At 35.6% G+C, this 12,566-nt stretch overlaps 1 protein-coding gene across 3 annotated transcripts in view; it reads right to left on the bottom strand.

Moving 5' to 3' along the window:
• Positions 1 to 12,566, bottom strand: part of pld1b (phospholipase D1b) — a 61,251-nt gene that overhangs the window by 21,100 nt on the left and 27,585 nt on the right. For all 3 annotated transcript variants that reach the window (XM_030123380.1, XM_030123379.1, XM_030123381.1), the window contains exons 5-13: positions 11,909 to 12,017; positions 11,747 to 11,812; positions 10,233 to 10,291; positions 10,068 to 10,160; positions 7,947 to 8,099; positions 6,829 to 6,978; positions 1,054 to 1,137; positions 416 to 497; positions 33 to 143 (exon numbers count right to left, since the gene is read on the bottom strand). In XM_030123380.1, coding sequence (XP_029979240.1) covers positions 33 to 143; positions 416 to 497; positions 1,054 to 1,137; positions 6,829 to 6,978; positions 7,947 to 8,099; positions 10,068 to 10,160; positions 10,233 to 10,291; positions 11,747 to 11,812; positions 11,909 to 12,017 — 907 coding nt within the window. The remainder of the gene's footprint in view (positions 1 to 32; positions 144 to 415; positions 498 to 1,053; positions 1,138 to 6,828; positions 6,979 to 7,946; positions 8,100 to 10,067; positions 10,161 to 10,232; positions 10,292 to 11,746; positions 11,813 to 11,908; positions 12,018 to 12,566) is intronic.

The following is a 12,566-nucleotide window of genomic DNA, read 5'->3' as shown; positions in this document are numbered from 1 at the left end:
GAAACATCTGTAGGAACACATCGAGGCCAAACCTTGATGTTGGGGTGGAGGCGGACCAGCGTCCTTTTGCTGTATTCTGAGTTGATGCCCAGAGCCAACTCCACCTCCTTGTACAGCATCACAAAGACACGCACTCCCTGTTGCTGTGGAAACAACACAAACCAGATGCTAATGGTGTGTTTTTGACATAATGGGTATTTGTGCTAACTTTAGCATCAGCACTATAAAGATCAATCCAGTGATTTTCTGCACTTTAGTTACAGTCAACAAACACAGAAATGGTAATTATAATAATTATTTTATCCCAGTGGTACCTTCCACTGGGGTGGACGTATTAAACACCAAGTGCACATTTAGCTGTCAAAGCAGCAGAATGATCAACGTTTCAATACCATGCGATACTGAGGTTCCTCACCGCTTTACGTTTCAGGATGCAGTCCAGACGCCAGCGGTTGCCCTCGACAACGGGTCTCTTCAGGAAAATCTCTGGACTCAACCTGTGAGGCAACAAACAAACTTTCTGACTTCTTCTAGTTTTTCTAGAATCGTCTACTTTACATTTCCTGTTTGTCCCCTAGTGTCTGTTCCTTTTGTATGGTTTTAGTCTTTATTCTGATCCATTATCATCCACTAAGTGTCCTGTGGGCTGCTTGGGTTTCACATAATCATAAATAAATCACATAGTATTAAGTGTAGAGTACAGTATTTGTACAGAAAATGAAAAAGACCAAAGCTAAGAAATCAGAAAAAAGATCATGACAGTTTGAATTGAATATAAATATATATATATATGGATACTTTGGCTGTTTTTTCCTTCTATTATGACTAAATCTGAGTGTTTTCCCACAGATGAGCCTCTGGCAGACACACTCAGGTTGTAGTACTGACGTGGTGGTTGTGTGTCTATGTGTACTAGTATAACAGTAGTCTGAGCCCAGACTGTAACTGATCTGTTTGACCAGAAAACCTCCCCTTGAGGTGACCGCCCAGTGCACTCGCTGCACTCTGAGTCACACGACGAATCGACAAATCCCGCTCACAGCCCAAACTCACCACCAGTCCGTGATGAAGATCTCCTCTTTGGCCTCCTCGAGAGCGTTGGCCACGTCCTCCATGTATGTTTTTCCATTGACATACCTGCACAGCGTCAGAACAACAAGTAATTAACACAACAGAACAAAACACTGGAGTGTAATATATCATATAGACGATACACGGCTATTTAGACCAGAGTACAGGCATAAAATCCTACAAAACTCCATAAGATCTAGGACTATTTTTGTGGGAACTTCCACATGAATTTTTCTCTACATTTAACCTTTACCAAGTGATTTATCACCATTTATTCTAATATTATCATCTACATTTAGCATTTTTCTTATATTTATTTCATTGATCATGTAGATGTTCATAAAAGCTTGGAGTAAATTCAAAGATTATTCTATCAAAACAGACAAAACTACTGTAGAAGCACTCGGAGAGCGCAGACTTCCGGCAAGGCAAATCAGTCGTCGTCCCCCCCCCCCCCCCCCAAGTATCAAGATTTCCTGAAATTTTGATCTAAATCCATCCATAACTTTTTGAGTTATCTTGCACACAGACAGACAGACAAACCAACGCAGACAAAAACATTACCTCCTTGGCGGAGGTAATGAAAGAAAGTGACCTTTTTAAGTAAAATCTATCATTAACTGAACATAAACCCAGTGTGTCCATCCACTGTCACTGATCCAACTCCATGGGTTTTACTGGTGAATCAATGTTGTAGAAGATGACGGTGTTTCCATTGTAACTACGGAGCCTCTGAACGTCCAAATGGGTCATATCTGATGACCATGAAAAAGATGACAAACTGAATTTTACACCTATTATTTGCATGTATTGATAGGATTAACGGATCAACAGGTATTAAACAGTTTAGATCAGTAGATGGTTTTGGTTCCAGGCAGCTTTGTAAATCAAAAAAGGCTTGATAAGGTATGAATAAATCCACTGGGTTTAGTTTCTGTAAATGGTAGAGACCTTTTATCTTTAGATGAAGACATGTCCATTTATGTTTAAAAGGTTCTCTACGTTTATGTCTGCCTTTATTCCAGAACCAGTTGGACTAAATGGCACAAAATTTGGTGCACTCAGAAGAATTTGGTGGTCAAAGGTCAAGGGCAGTTTGACCTCATGCCTGTCCATTCTTGTATCATGATATGTCATAAATGGTTTAACAGAATAATGCAAAATTTGGCTCATACCTTCACTTAGTCTAAAGGGTGAACTGAAAACATTTTGGTTGTCAAAGGCACAATGACTACCTGTCTGAAAAAAAGTCTAATAATATTAAAGGTATATCTATATATGTATATATAGGTTGATTCTCCTGTTGGTATCCCTGACAACAATGCCGATGAAGTGCTTCTTTAATGGCAGTAATGCTACAGTATGTGCTAATGCTAGGTACTGTATGTATATAGACTTACTGTTCAAAAATCAGCCTGACAGAATTTTCAAAACCTATAATCTTTTAACAGGGATGTCTGACCATAATATTACTTTGTTTTCACGTAAATTATCAAAAGCTAGGTTTCTTAACCCACAAACATTTGGGAGCTGTCATGAGTTCATTCCAGAAAATCAAACTCCAAATCTTGATGCAGCTCTTAAAGAGACTGACTGGAGTGAAGTTCTCATGAACAATAATATAGAAAAGGGTTGTGAATCCCTTGGACTGATAGTAAATAAAATAATGGCACAATTTACAAAGAGGGGAAGACGAAGGAAAAACAATAGAAATGTGCTACCATGGATAGACAATGAGTGTAGAAAAAAGATGAAAGAGAGAGATATATTACTTAAGAAAGCTCTAAAATCTGGTCTAACCACTGACAGGCAGAAATTTACCTCAGCTAGAAACAAAGTAACAAGTCTAATTCGTAAGGCCAAAGCAAATTTTTACATCAACATTATAAATGATGCAAGAGGAAAGAGCAAAGTGATTTGGAAAAATATCAATAAATTAACTGGTAAACAACCCAAAAATGCAACTAATAACTTTGAAATCAAAATAAATGACACCCTAGTGCAAAATCCTCTTATTATAGCAACTGAAATGAATAAATACTTTGTCGATTCTGTTAGTGAGATAACCCAACAATTTACTCAACCTGACTGTGCACATTATCCTGTCAATCCTTGTCAGGCCGTTTTTAGGATAAAGGAAATTTCAGAAGGGGAAGTGGCCAGCATTATTAACTCCCTCAACCACTCAAAGGCTAAGGATGTTTATGGTCTCAGTACTCATTTTTTAAAACTGCACAAAGATGCACTAATTTTACCCATAACTCATTTAGTAAATTGGCTAGTGAAATGGCTAATTTTCGGCCTATCAGTATTCTCCCTACTATCTCCAAGATTGCAGAAAAATGGGTGGCAAAGCAGCTGAATGCACACTTAAATACTGAACACACACCTCTACATCCAATGCAATTCGGATTTCGTAATAATCACTCCACAGAGTTTGCAAACTGTATTTTTATTGAAAAAGTCAAAAGTCTTCTTGATAAACATCCCTGTGTAGGAGCTGTCTTTCTAGACCTCAAGAAGGCTTTTGACACCGTCAGTCACCACATTCTTTTATCCAAACTGACCCGTTTTAATCTTTCACCAGAAGCACTACGTTGGTTTCAGTCTTACCTGTGCGACAGAAAACAGTGTGTGTCCCTCTCTGGCTCCAATTCATCTTACCTCAGTTGTCCAACAGGGGTCCCCCAAGGCAGTATTTTGGGGCCTATTTTATTTAGTATTTTTATAAATGATCTTCCTGAAGTCTGTCTAAATGCTAACACTCAAATGTACGCAGATGATGCAGTTATTTTTACACATGCCAAAAATCCACAGGAAGCCTCCCGAATTTTGACAGCTACCATGACCCATGTGCAGAACTGGGTCAAGGAATCCTGTTTACAGCTTAATACAAAGAAAACAGTCTGCATGATGTTCACCAAAAAGACTACTGAACTGAAACAGTCGAACATCTTTCTTGATGGGGTGGAACTGGATTTGGTCAGTGAGTTCAAGTACCTTGGATTAACCTTAGACCCAACATTAACATTTAAACAACACATAAAGCGACTGAAGAAGATAGTAAATTTTAATATACAAAATTTTAAACAAGTCAGACCCTTCTTGACCCTACATGCTGCTAAGATGTTTTTACACTCCATGATTTTCTCTCATATTGAATACTGCATAACTTCCTGGTCACTTGCTGCTGGCACATCACTCAAACCTTTAGAATCACTTTTTAAAAAAGCCATAAAAATATTTGATAAAAAACCACTTAATTTTCACCATTGCATTGTTTTAGATAAATATAAATTTCTTAATTTTAATAATTTTGTGAATTTTAAAAATGCTTGCTTGATATTTAAAGTCTTGCATGGACTTGCCCCTCCTCCCTTGACAGATTTTATCAAATCCCGCTCTGTCAGTGGGATGGTCACCAGGGCCACAGCTCGAGGAGACTGTGAGGTGCCACGCAGATGCACTACTTTTGGACAAACTGCACTTTCAGTCACTGGGACTAAATATTGGAACAGTTTACCGCTCAACATAAGAGACTCACAGTCATATGCCTCCTTCAAATCACAACTTAAACATTGGATGAAGGAAAACCAAGCCTGTGACCATCAGTAGATCATCCTCACTGTGTTGTCCTGTGTGCTTTTATGATGTTTTGCATTTCTTTGTACTGTTTTTTTTATAATGTCTTTTACAATATTTTGTCTTTTTGTCAATTGTCTTTCTTGTCACCTGCCTAGGGACTACAGATGGAAATTAGCACTGCTGCTACAATCTGGCATATTTACAGCTGCAATTGTTGTAGATGTTCATTCATATGGACTGTCCCTATTAAATAAATAAATAAATAAGTACAAAAATAAATAGGATAGGTAAAATGCAGAGACAGAGGCCGTTTCTCAATATGAAGAAGGCAGAGTACAGTCTTCCGAACTTGGTGAGAATGGTCTTGGTAGGACCAGTCCCAGAGAATGGACTCCCTAAGAACGCAAGTCTCTGTGTATTTGAATGGCTGCGTACTTGTCAACTTTCCTCCCTGTCTCTGGTGTGTTTCTGCCATCGGCTCCCTAACATATTTACCTCTAATCACCACAGTGTCACATGATTTGATTTCAATACATTTGTACTAGTATTTACATCATTTTTACATCATTTATACATTTTGCGTATTTTTCAAAACTGTAAAAGATTTCGTTGAATCCCATATCATAATAATAAAGACGTATTTCTCGCTATTCTGCCTCTCGCACCTGTTCTAACATTATATCACATCATCTTGTTATAGTCATCTAGTCAAAACATTTCGGTCATCTACTCAAAAAACATTTCTGAAATAAGTTTTCACAGAAGCCGCCATAGCATTCAAGAGTAGTACGAAGTGTATCAAGTCTACATGAGTCGCCGACCAGTGCACTCCTGGTTTAAGATAGCAGAAGAGAACAACATCTGGGTATTCCATGCATTCTTGGTTTGTGCGAACTTTCAACTGGAACAGTACTTGGGCCGTGACTGATGACATTTCACAAGAATGCGAAAACAGAAGAACAGACAAGAATGCGTATTTAGAAACACCCAGACTTTCCCTACAGGGATAATTAAGCAAGTTTTAATCTTGTGGCTAATGACGTTCATTTTGCCGTCTGTTTATGTATAAATTTTAATCTTGTAGTACAGTTGTGCAGTTGTGTTTTTAATCTGAGCTCCATAGTTGTGTTTTTATCAGAGTTGTACAGTTGTGTTTTAATCAGAGTTGTACAGTTGTTTTTCACAGCAGACACACACTGTACTCTGTCTCTCTACACAGGATAGTGTTGCTCAGCAGGTGATGAACACGTGAGGCTCACTTTCCCTTGTTTTGCATCAGGTTACTTCAGTTACACAACACAGACACACACTAGACGTGGTCTTGTCTCGACATTTTCACCCACATCTGTTTGACAAAAGATGAACACATTCCCCCTCTTAAAACCCTGACATCACACAGGGTTAATTCCAAACAAATTCACAACTGCTACCATTTCAAGTCATGGATTTTCTGTAAATGCACATGAATAAGTTTCTGTTTTAACACTTTAAAAACACGTTTGTAACACAACTTCAATGTTTAAACCTCCGTAAAACAGAGACTTTGGGAACAATGATTTAAATGAGTTCATGGAGCTAAAAAAGTTTAAAACTCTGTAAAAATGTCTTTCATGGTATTTCAGTCCTGTCGCATCATTTACAACATGCCTCATTTTCTATTTTACGTTATGAACTTCTCGTTTCTTCTCGTACAAATAATTTTCAACTTTCAGTCAGGACCCAAAACAGATTTAATTAGTAACTGAACTAATTTGTGTTTCTTTCGTTGCGCTGTATTAATAAGGTTCTATCAAATCCATACGTTATTAGTTATTAGTTGACAGTTAAAAATTTGGCTAAATTTAGCATCAGATCTTAAATGTTCTTTATACACTTTAGAAAAAAGATGTAAAGTTGTTATATTACTCCATCAAATTGAATTTTTATACTTGTCATTGGGTGTAATATCCCATTTAGTGTTTTTATTTCATAGTTATGTATTAATACTGTATAGTATATATAACTGTGTCTGGATTTATGACTGTTTTATAACAAAAATACTTGTAATATTTGATTTTAAGGATTAGTTAAAATCACATACACTATTTATATAGTAACACAGATAAGACGGAATTATGATCCTCTGTGTAACAAATCAAGCTGTGGATGCTGTGAGTCGGTTTCCGTGGTTACCATTTGGCGGGGATGTTCTCCTCCTGTCGGGCGAAGGATCCAAAGCGGTGGTCAGTGAGGAAGGCGGAGCCATGTTTCTGGACGAAGCCTTCGATGGCCTGACCCCACCAGCGGGCGTGGCGGTAACTAGTGCACTTCAACACCAGGCTCCTGAACAGACACACAAAAACCACACAATGATACATTTACACAAAACAAAATAATACAACTATTTATACAGTGACGGGCTCCTGAACAGACAAATAAAATAAAAAATCACAACATTACATTTATATGCACAGAAAAAAAAGCATTATATCATGTTTTTATGTCTCATATATACAGTAAAGTTATACTTATAGTAGAATTAGTACAATTTTTTCCTGTCAACAGAAACACGCACAATAAGAACTATACAAAATTATCTGCACACAAAAACTGAATGACACAATTATACATACATACAAAACAAACATGATTTTGTGTTTGCTTTGTGTGGAATTATGTTATACAAAAACACTAAATAAAGTACCAATTATAAATTTTACACACACAGAACACAATTAAATACAACACAAAAAAATGATAACACATCTGTATATGCACAGACAAAAAAAAACATGAAATGTACAGAAAACAAAATGATGAAAAAATATGTAAACAATAAAATAAATAAATGGCAGAAAATCAAACATTAACAAAAAAGATGCAATTACACACTCGAACATGGAATTATACACACTAACACAAAACACAAGACATAACAACACAAATGCAGACAAAAAAAACACAAATGCAACAGCATAAAACAACATCAAATTATTATTATTTAATAATTACTATTAACTATATTTATTATTATTAGATAAAAACACGCAAACAAAATTAGACAAAAGCACACAAAAATACAAAAATCCCACACTTTATTGTATTAGTTGTGGTTACGTGAATATTTTATGGTAAAGCATCTGTATTTATTTATTTAGTGTAAATGACCTGCAGTACCTTCCCAGTCCACTAGGGGGATTAACCCATTCATATGAATGGGATTTGACTGAATGTGAGTAAACGTCAGCATGTTTCTGAGTATTTGAGATGTTAAATTAAACGTCATATGAGTGGATAAAGAAAAGTCGGACCTGGACAGACTGTCGATCCGAACTCCGTGTTTGGTCTCTGTGTCCTTCGAGTCCATTTTGATGCTGAATTCTTTATCGACGAGCATCACGAAGGAGATGACGCCCGAGTCCGGCTTCATGTAGAGCAGGAACGAGTCCTTGACCACCAGCCACCTGCCGAAAAAACACATTAGAAACGATGAGAAACACATTGATTTTCTTCCATAAACTCATTTTTGTCTTATTTTGTCTGTTCACATATGTTCACAGTTTTGAGAAATGTTGATTTTTGAATTTTTGCAAATTTTTGAAGTATCAAATATGTGCCTTTACTTCTAATGGTCCATATTTTGATGGCTTATAATGTGTAAATGGTTTCAGATATCAATATAGTTACTATTGACAAATGGCAGTTGAGTTTGATAGACATATCACCGTTCAATCATTTCGAGTGGGCGCTCAAAATGATTGGATGGTGTTTTTTCAGTCCTGTCCGTTCCACAGGTGACTACATTCTTTTATTTTTGTGTTAGAGCATTTAATTTATTGGTTGTAATCAGGGTGTGAAGGGGATTTTAAGCAATATAGTAAAAAATACTCCAGGAAAATATCTTGCACCCCACCTTTAAGGGACATGGAAGGAGGGGAGTCGCACGTCATGTTTGTGCCTCGGTATGCCCCAGACCAGGGGCCAATCCTGGTCCTCGAGGGCCGGTATCCTGCAGGTTTCAGATGTTTCCCTCCTCCAACACACCTGATTCAAATTATAACTCTATCATCAAGCTCTGCAGAAGCCTGATAATGAGAGTCAGGTGTTCTGGAAGAGGGAAACATCTAAAACAGGGCTGTCAACCTCATTTTAGTTCAGTTCCATTTTCAGCTAAATTTGATCTGCAGTGGGCCGGACCAGTAAAATAATAACATAATAACCTATAAATAATGACAACTCCAAATTTTTGTCTTTGTTTTAGTGTAAAAAAAAAACCATTAAATTATGAAAATACTTACTTTTATAAACTATCCAAAAAAAAGAAACCCCTGAAAAAAAATGAAATTTAAATTTAAAAAATGTAAGAAAATTTAGTGCAATTTTAACAATATTATTCCTCAACTTCTCATTTGTCCGTGTGCATTATGGGTCAGATCTACAAAGACACTAAACACTGAGGAACAGGCAGAAAAAGAGTTCAAATTGGGCTGAATTTTCTTTAGACATTTCAGGTTATTCATATTTGTTCAGGTTATTCACATTTTAGTGTTACAGGAGAGTTTGTAAATGTAAATTTTTCATAATTTAATGTTATTTTTTTGCACTAAAACAAAGGAAAAAAATTAAGTTGTTAAATCTAGATTTTTTGGCTTAATTCAAGATTGTTTTACTTAATTGAAGATTTTTTTTTTTTTTTTTAATTTATGTTTTTTTTTTTGTTTTTTTTTTTGCTTAATTCAAGACTTTTTTTTACTTAACTGAAGATTTTTTTTGGCTTAATACAAGATTTTTTTTTTTTTACTTAACTGAAGATTTTTTTTTTTGCTTAATTCAAGATTTTTTGCTAAATTTGAGATTTTTTTGGCTCAATTGAAGATTTTTTTTGTTAACTTAATTGAACTTTTTTTGGCTTAATTCAAGTTTTTTTTTTTCACTTAATTGAAGATTTTTTTTTTTGGCTTAATTCAAGATTTTTTTTTACTTAATTGAAGATTTTTTTGGCTTAATTCAAGATTTTTATTTTTTTTTTACTTAATTGAGGATTTGTTTTGGCTTAAATCAAGGTTTTTTGCTAAATTTGAGATTTTTTTTTACTTAATTGAAGATTTTTTTACTTAATTGAAGATTTTTTTTTGGCTTAAATGAAGATTTTTATTTTTTTGGCTTAATTCAATATTTTTTCCTTAATTCAAGCTTTTTTTTTGTTTGTTTAATTAAATTCAAGACTGTGGAATTTTTGCACTTGGCAAAAACATCCCAGTGGCTGAACTGGACCCTTTGGCGGGCCGCATTTGGCCCCCGGGCCGCATGTTTGACACCCCTGATCTAAAACATGCATAAAACATAGTGGCTCTCCAGGACCAGGATCGGTCACTCCTGCCCTAGACCGAACGAAACATCATTTTATCAACGACCAGAAGCTGAATCCTCACCGTTTGGACCAATGGTAGCAGATTTTACTGCGACCGCAACAGTTCAACCCTGGAATCCGATGTCCGCCGGATCGTTTCAACACCATCCCTTCCCTGAAACACAACACAGTCCACGTTCATACGTTTTCTTTGCTTCTATCGATGCAGATGTGATTGGTTACTCACAGGCCTTTGGGTCCGAGGTCGTGGATGAAGGACAGTTGACTGACGTCGATGAACTCCATCTGGAAAAACAGCAGAAAGTGATAAAAAAAAAACTAGCTGGAAATGTAACGGTAAACGGTTGTCATTGGTTGGTTTTGGTCATTATTTCCATCTTGTGTCTTTTAGGCCGTTTTCATATTTTTGCATCTTTTGCGTCATTTTTGTCTTTTTGCAACGTTTTTGTCTCATACCGTTTTCGTCTTTTTATACCGTTTTAATCTTCTACGTAGTTTTCACCTGAATGTTGTCGATTTTTTAAAGATTAATTTGACATTTCCTCCCAAATTTAGTGATGATTATATTGACTTTAATGTGTTTATTTATTAGTTATTTAATATTCTGTGATTTTCTAGTTTCTAGTAAAGTCAAAGAACAGTGATTTATGAGTGTTGGATTTGTTTGTTTGGCATCAATTTCTTCTTGTTTTTATCTTGTTTTGCCTTTTCTGTCATTTTCACCTTTTTTAATTTAATTTTGCTTTTGTCTTGCTTCCTCTTTTACATCCTTTTCATTTTATTAGGTCTTTGACATTATTTACATGTAGTCACATATTTTACCTGCATTTTCGCTGTTCTCATCTTGTGCCTTTTGTCATTTTTTCTTCCTTTTTTTCATGTTTAATGTCATTTTCATTCTTTTTTCTGTCTTTTACATCACTTTGGTCTTTTTTAACACTGCATCATTAATATCACTTTTGTGTCACTTGTAAATTTTTTGTGTTTTTATCTTTTTACATCATTTTCATCCTGTTGTGTCATTAATGTCTCTGTTTTTGCGTCTTTTATGTTGTTGTCTTGTTGCATCTTTTTCATTGTTTTGCCACATGGTGAAAATGTTGTAAAAGTCGTACCATCTTTAATGTTTTCTGTGTTGTTTCTTCATTTACTTCATTGTCTTTGTTGTTTTGTGTTATTTTTTTGTTTACTTCATTGTGTCTTTTTTTGGTATTTCTTTGTTTATGTCATTGTGTCTTCTTTTGTATTATTTCTTCAGTTACGTCATAGTGTCTATGATTTTCTGTGTTACTTCTTCATTTACTTCATTGCGTCTGTTTTTTTTTGCGTTACTTCTTTGTTTATTCATTGCGTCTGTTTTTTCTGTTACTTCTTCATTTACTTCATTGCATCTGTTTTTTTTTGCGTTACTTCTTCGTTTATTCATTGCATCTCTGTTTTCTTTTTGCATTACTTCTTCATTTACTTCATTGCGTCTCTGTTTGTTTTGTGTTACTTCTTTGTTTACTTCATTGTGTCAGCTTTTTTTGTGTTACTTCTTTGTTTACTTCATTGCATCTCTTTTTTTTTTGCGTTACTTCTTCGTTTACTTCATTGTGTCTCTGTTTGTTTTGTGTTACTTCTTTGTTTACTTCATTGCGTCTCTGTTTTCTTTGTGTTACTTCTTTGTTTACTTCATTGCTCTTTGTTGTTTTAGTTTGTTTTCTAGGTTTCGTGGCTTGTCGGGGTGCAGGGCTTTACCGTTGCGTGGTAGTTCCTGTAGACCGACATCCTCAGCAGCTTGTTCAGATAATCTTCCAGTTGTTTCTGAGACAGTGGAGACATATCAGAGAGTCAGGACGATGGGATAGACACCAGTGATTGGCGGGTTGAGCGTTGTGGGCGTGTTCTGAGTTGGCGTACCCTTCGGCTGGACACCTGGCCTTCTCGCTCCAGTTCGTCGGTTCCTCCTCGGGGGAGGTTGGGCATCCGTCGGACCTCGCTCCTCGTCGCCGGGTTCCTCACCGTGTGACTGGAAACGAAAAATGAAACACTTCAGCATTTACCGTCAGAGTACGACAAAGTGAATGAGCAGAATCGTCCAATCAGATTCTACGGTTCTGTGATGTTACGTCTGGTTTCATTGTTTATGTCCAACATTTTGTCAATAATGCTTTGTCCTAGCATGAAAAAAAAATTGAAAATGTAATAACTCCAGATGACAATGTAATAATACATAAATAGAACTGCATTTATTGGAAATAAAACTTTTTTTTTCCATTTTTTGTGCAATTCGATCATCAAAATTAGGTAATTAGGTAACAGTCATCATATTTATTCATTAGTACTTCGTGAAATTGCACATTATTACATTATTAGCTTTATTATTACAGTATTGTAACTTAGCTGCATTAGCTGATGTTAGTATTAATATGTATTGAATTCTATGGTCTGTCTGCTAGCCGCTAATTAGCTCAGGTAGCCGTTATTAATGTGTTAGTAGATTTCATAATTTTGATGCTACTGTTACGTTACTACGTTATTGTACTACAATAAAAAAAAAAATCCTTTGAAAATGTAA

Source organism: Sphaeramia orbicularis, chromosome 20 (genome assembly GCF_902148855.1).
Source record: "Sphaeramia orbicularis chromosome 20, fSphaOr1.1, whole genome shotgun sequence".
NCBI classification, from domain to species: Eukaryota; Metazoa; Chordata; class Actinopteri; order Kurtiformes; family Apogonidae; genus Sphaeramia; species Sphaeramia orbicularis.
This window is presented reverse-complemented; position numbering and strand designations above follow the sequence as displayed.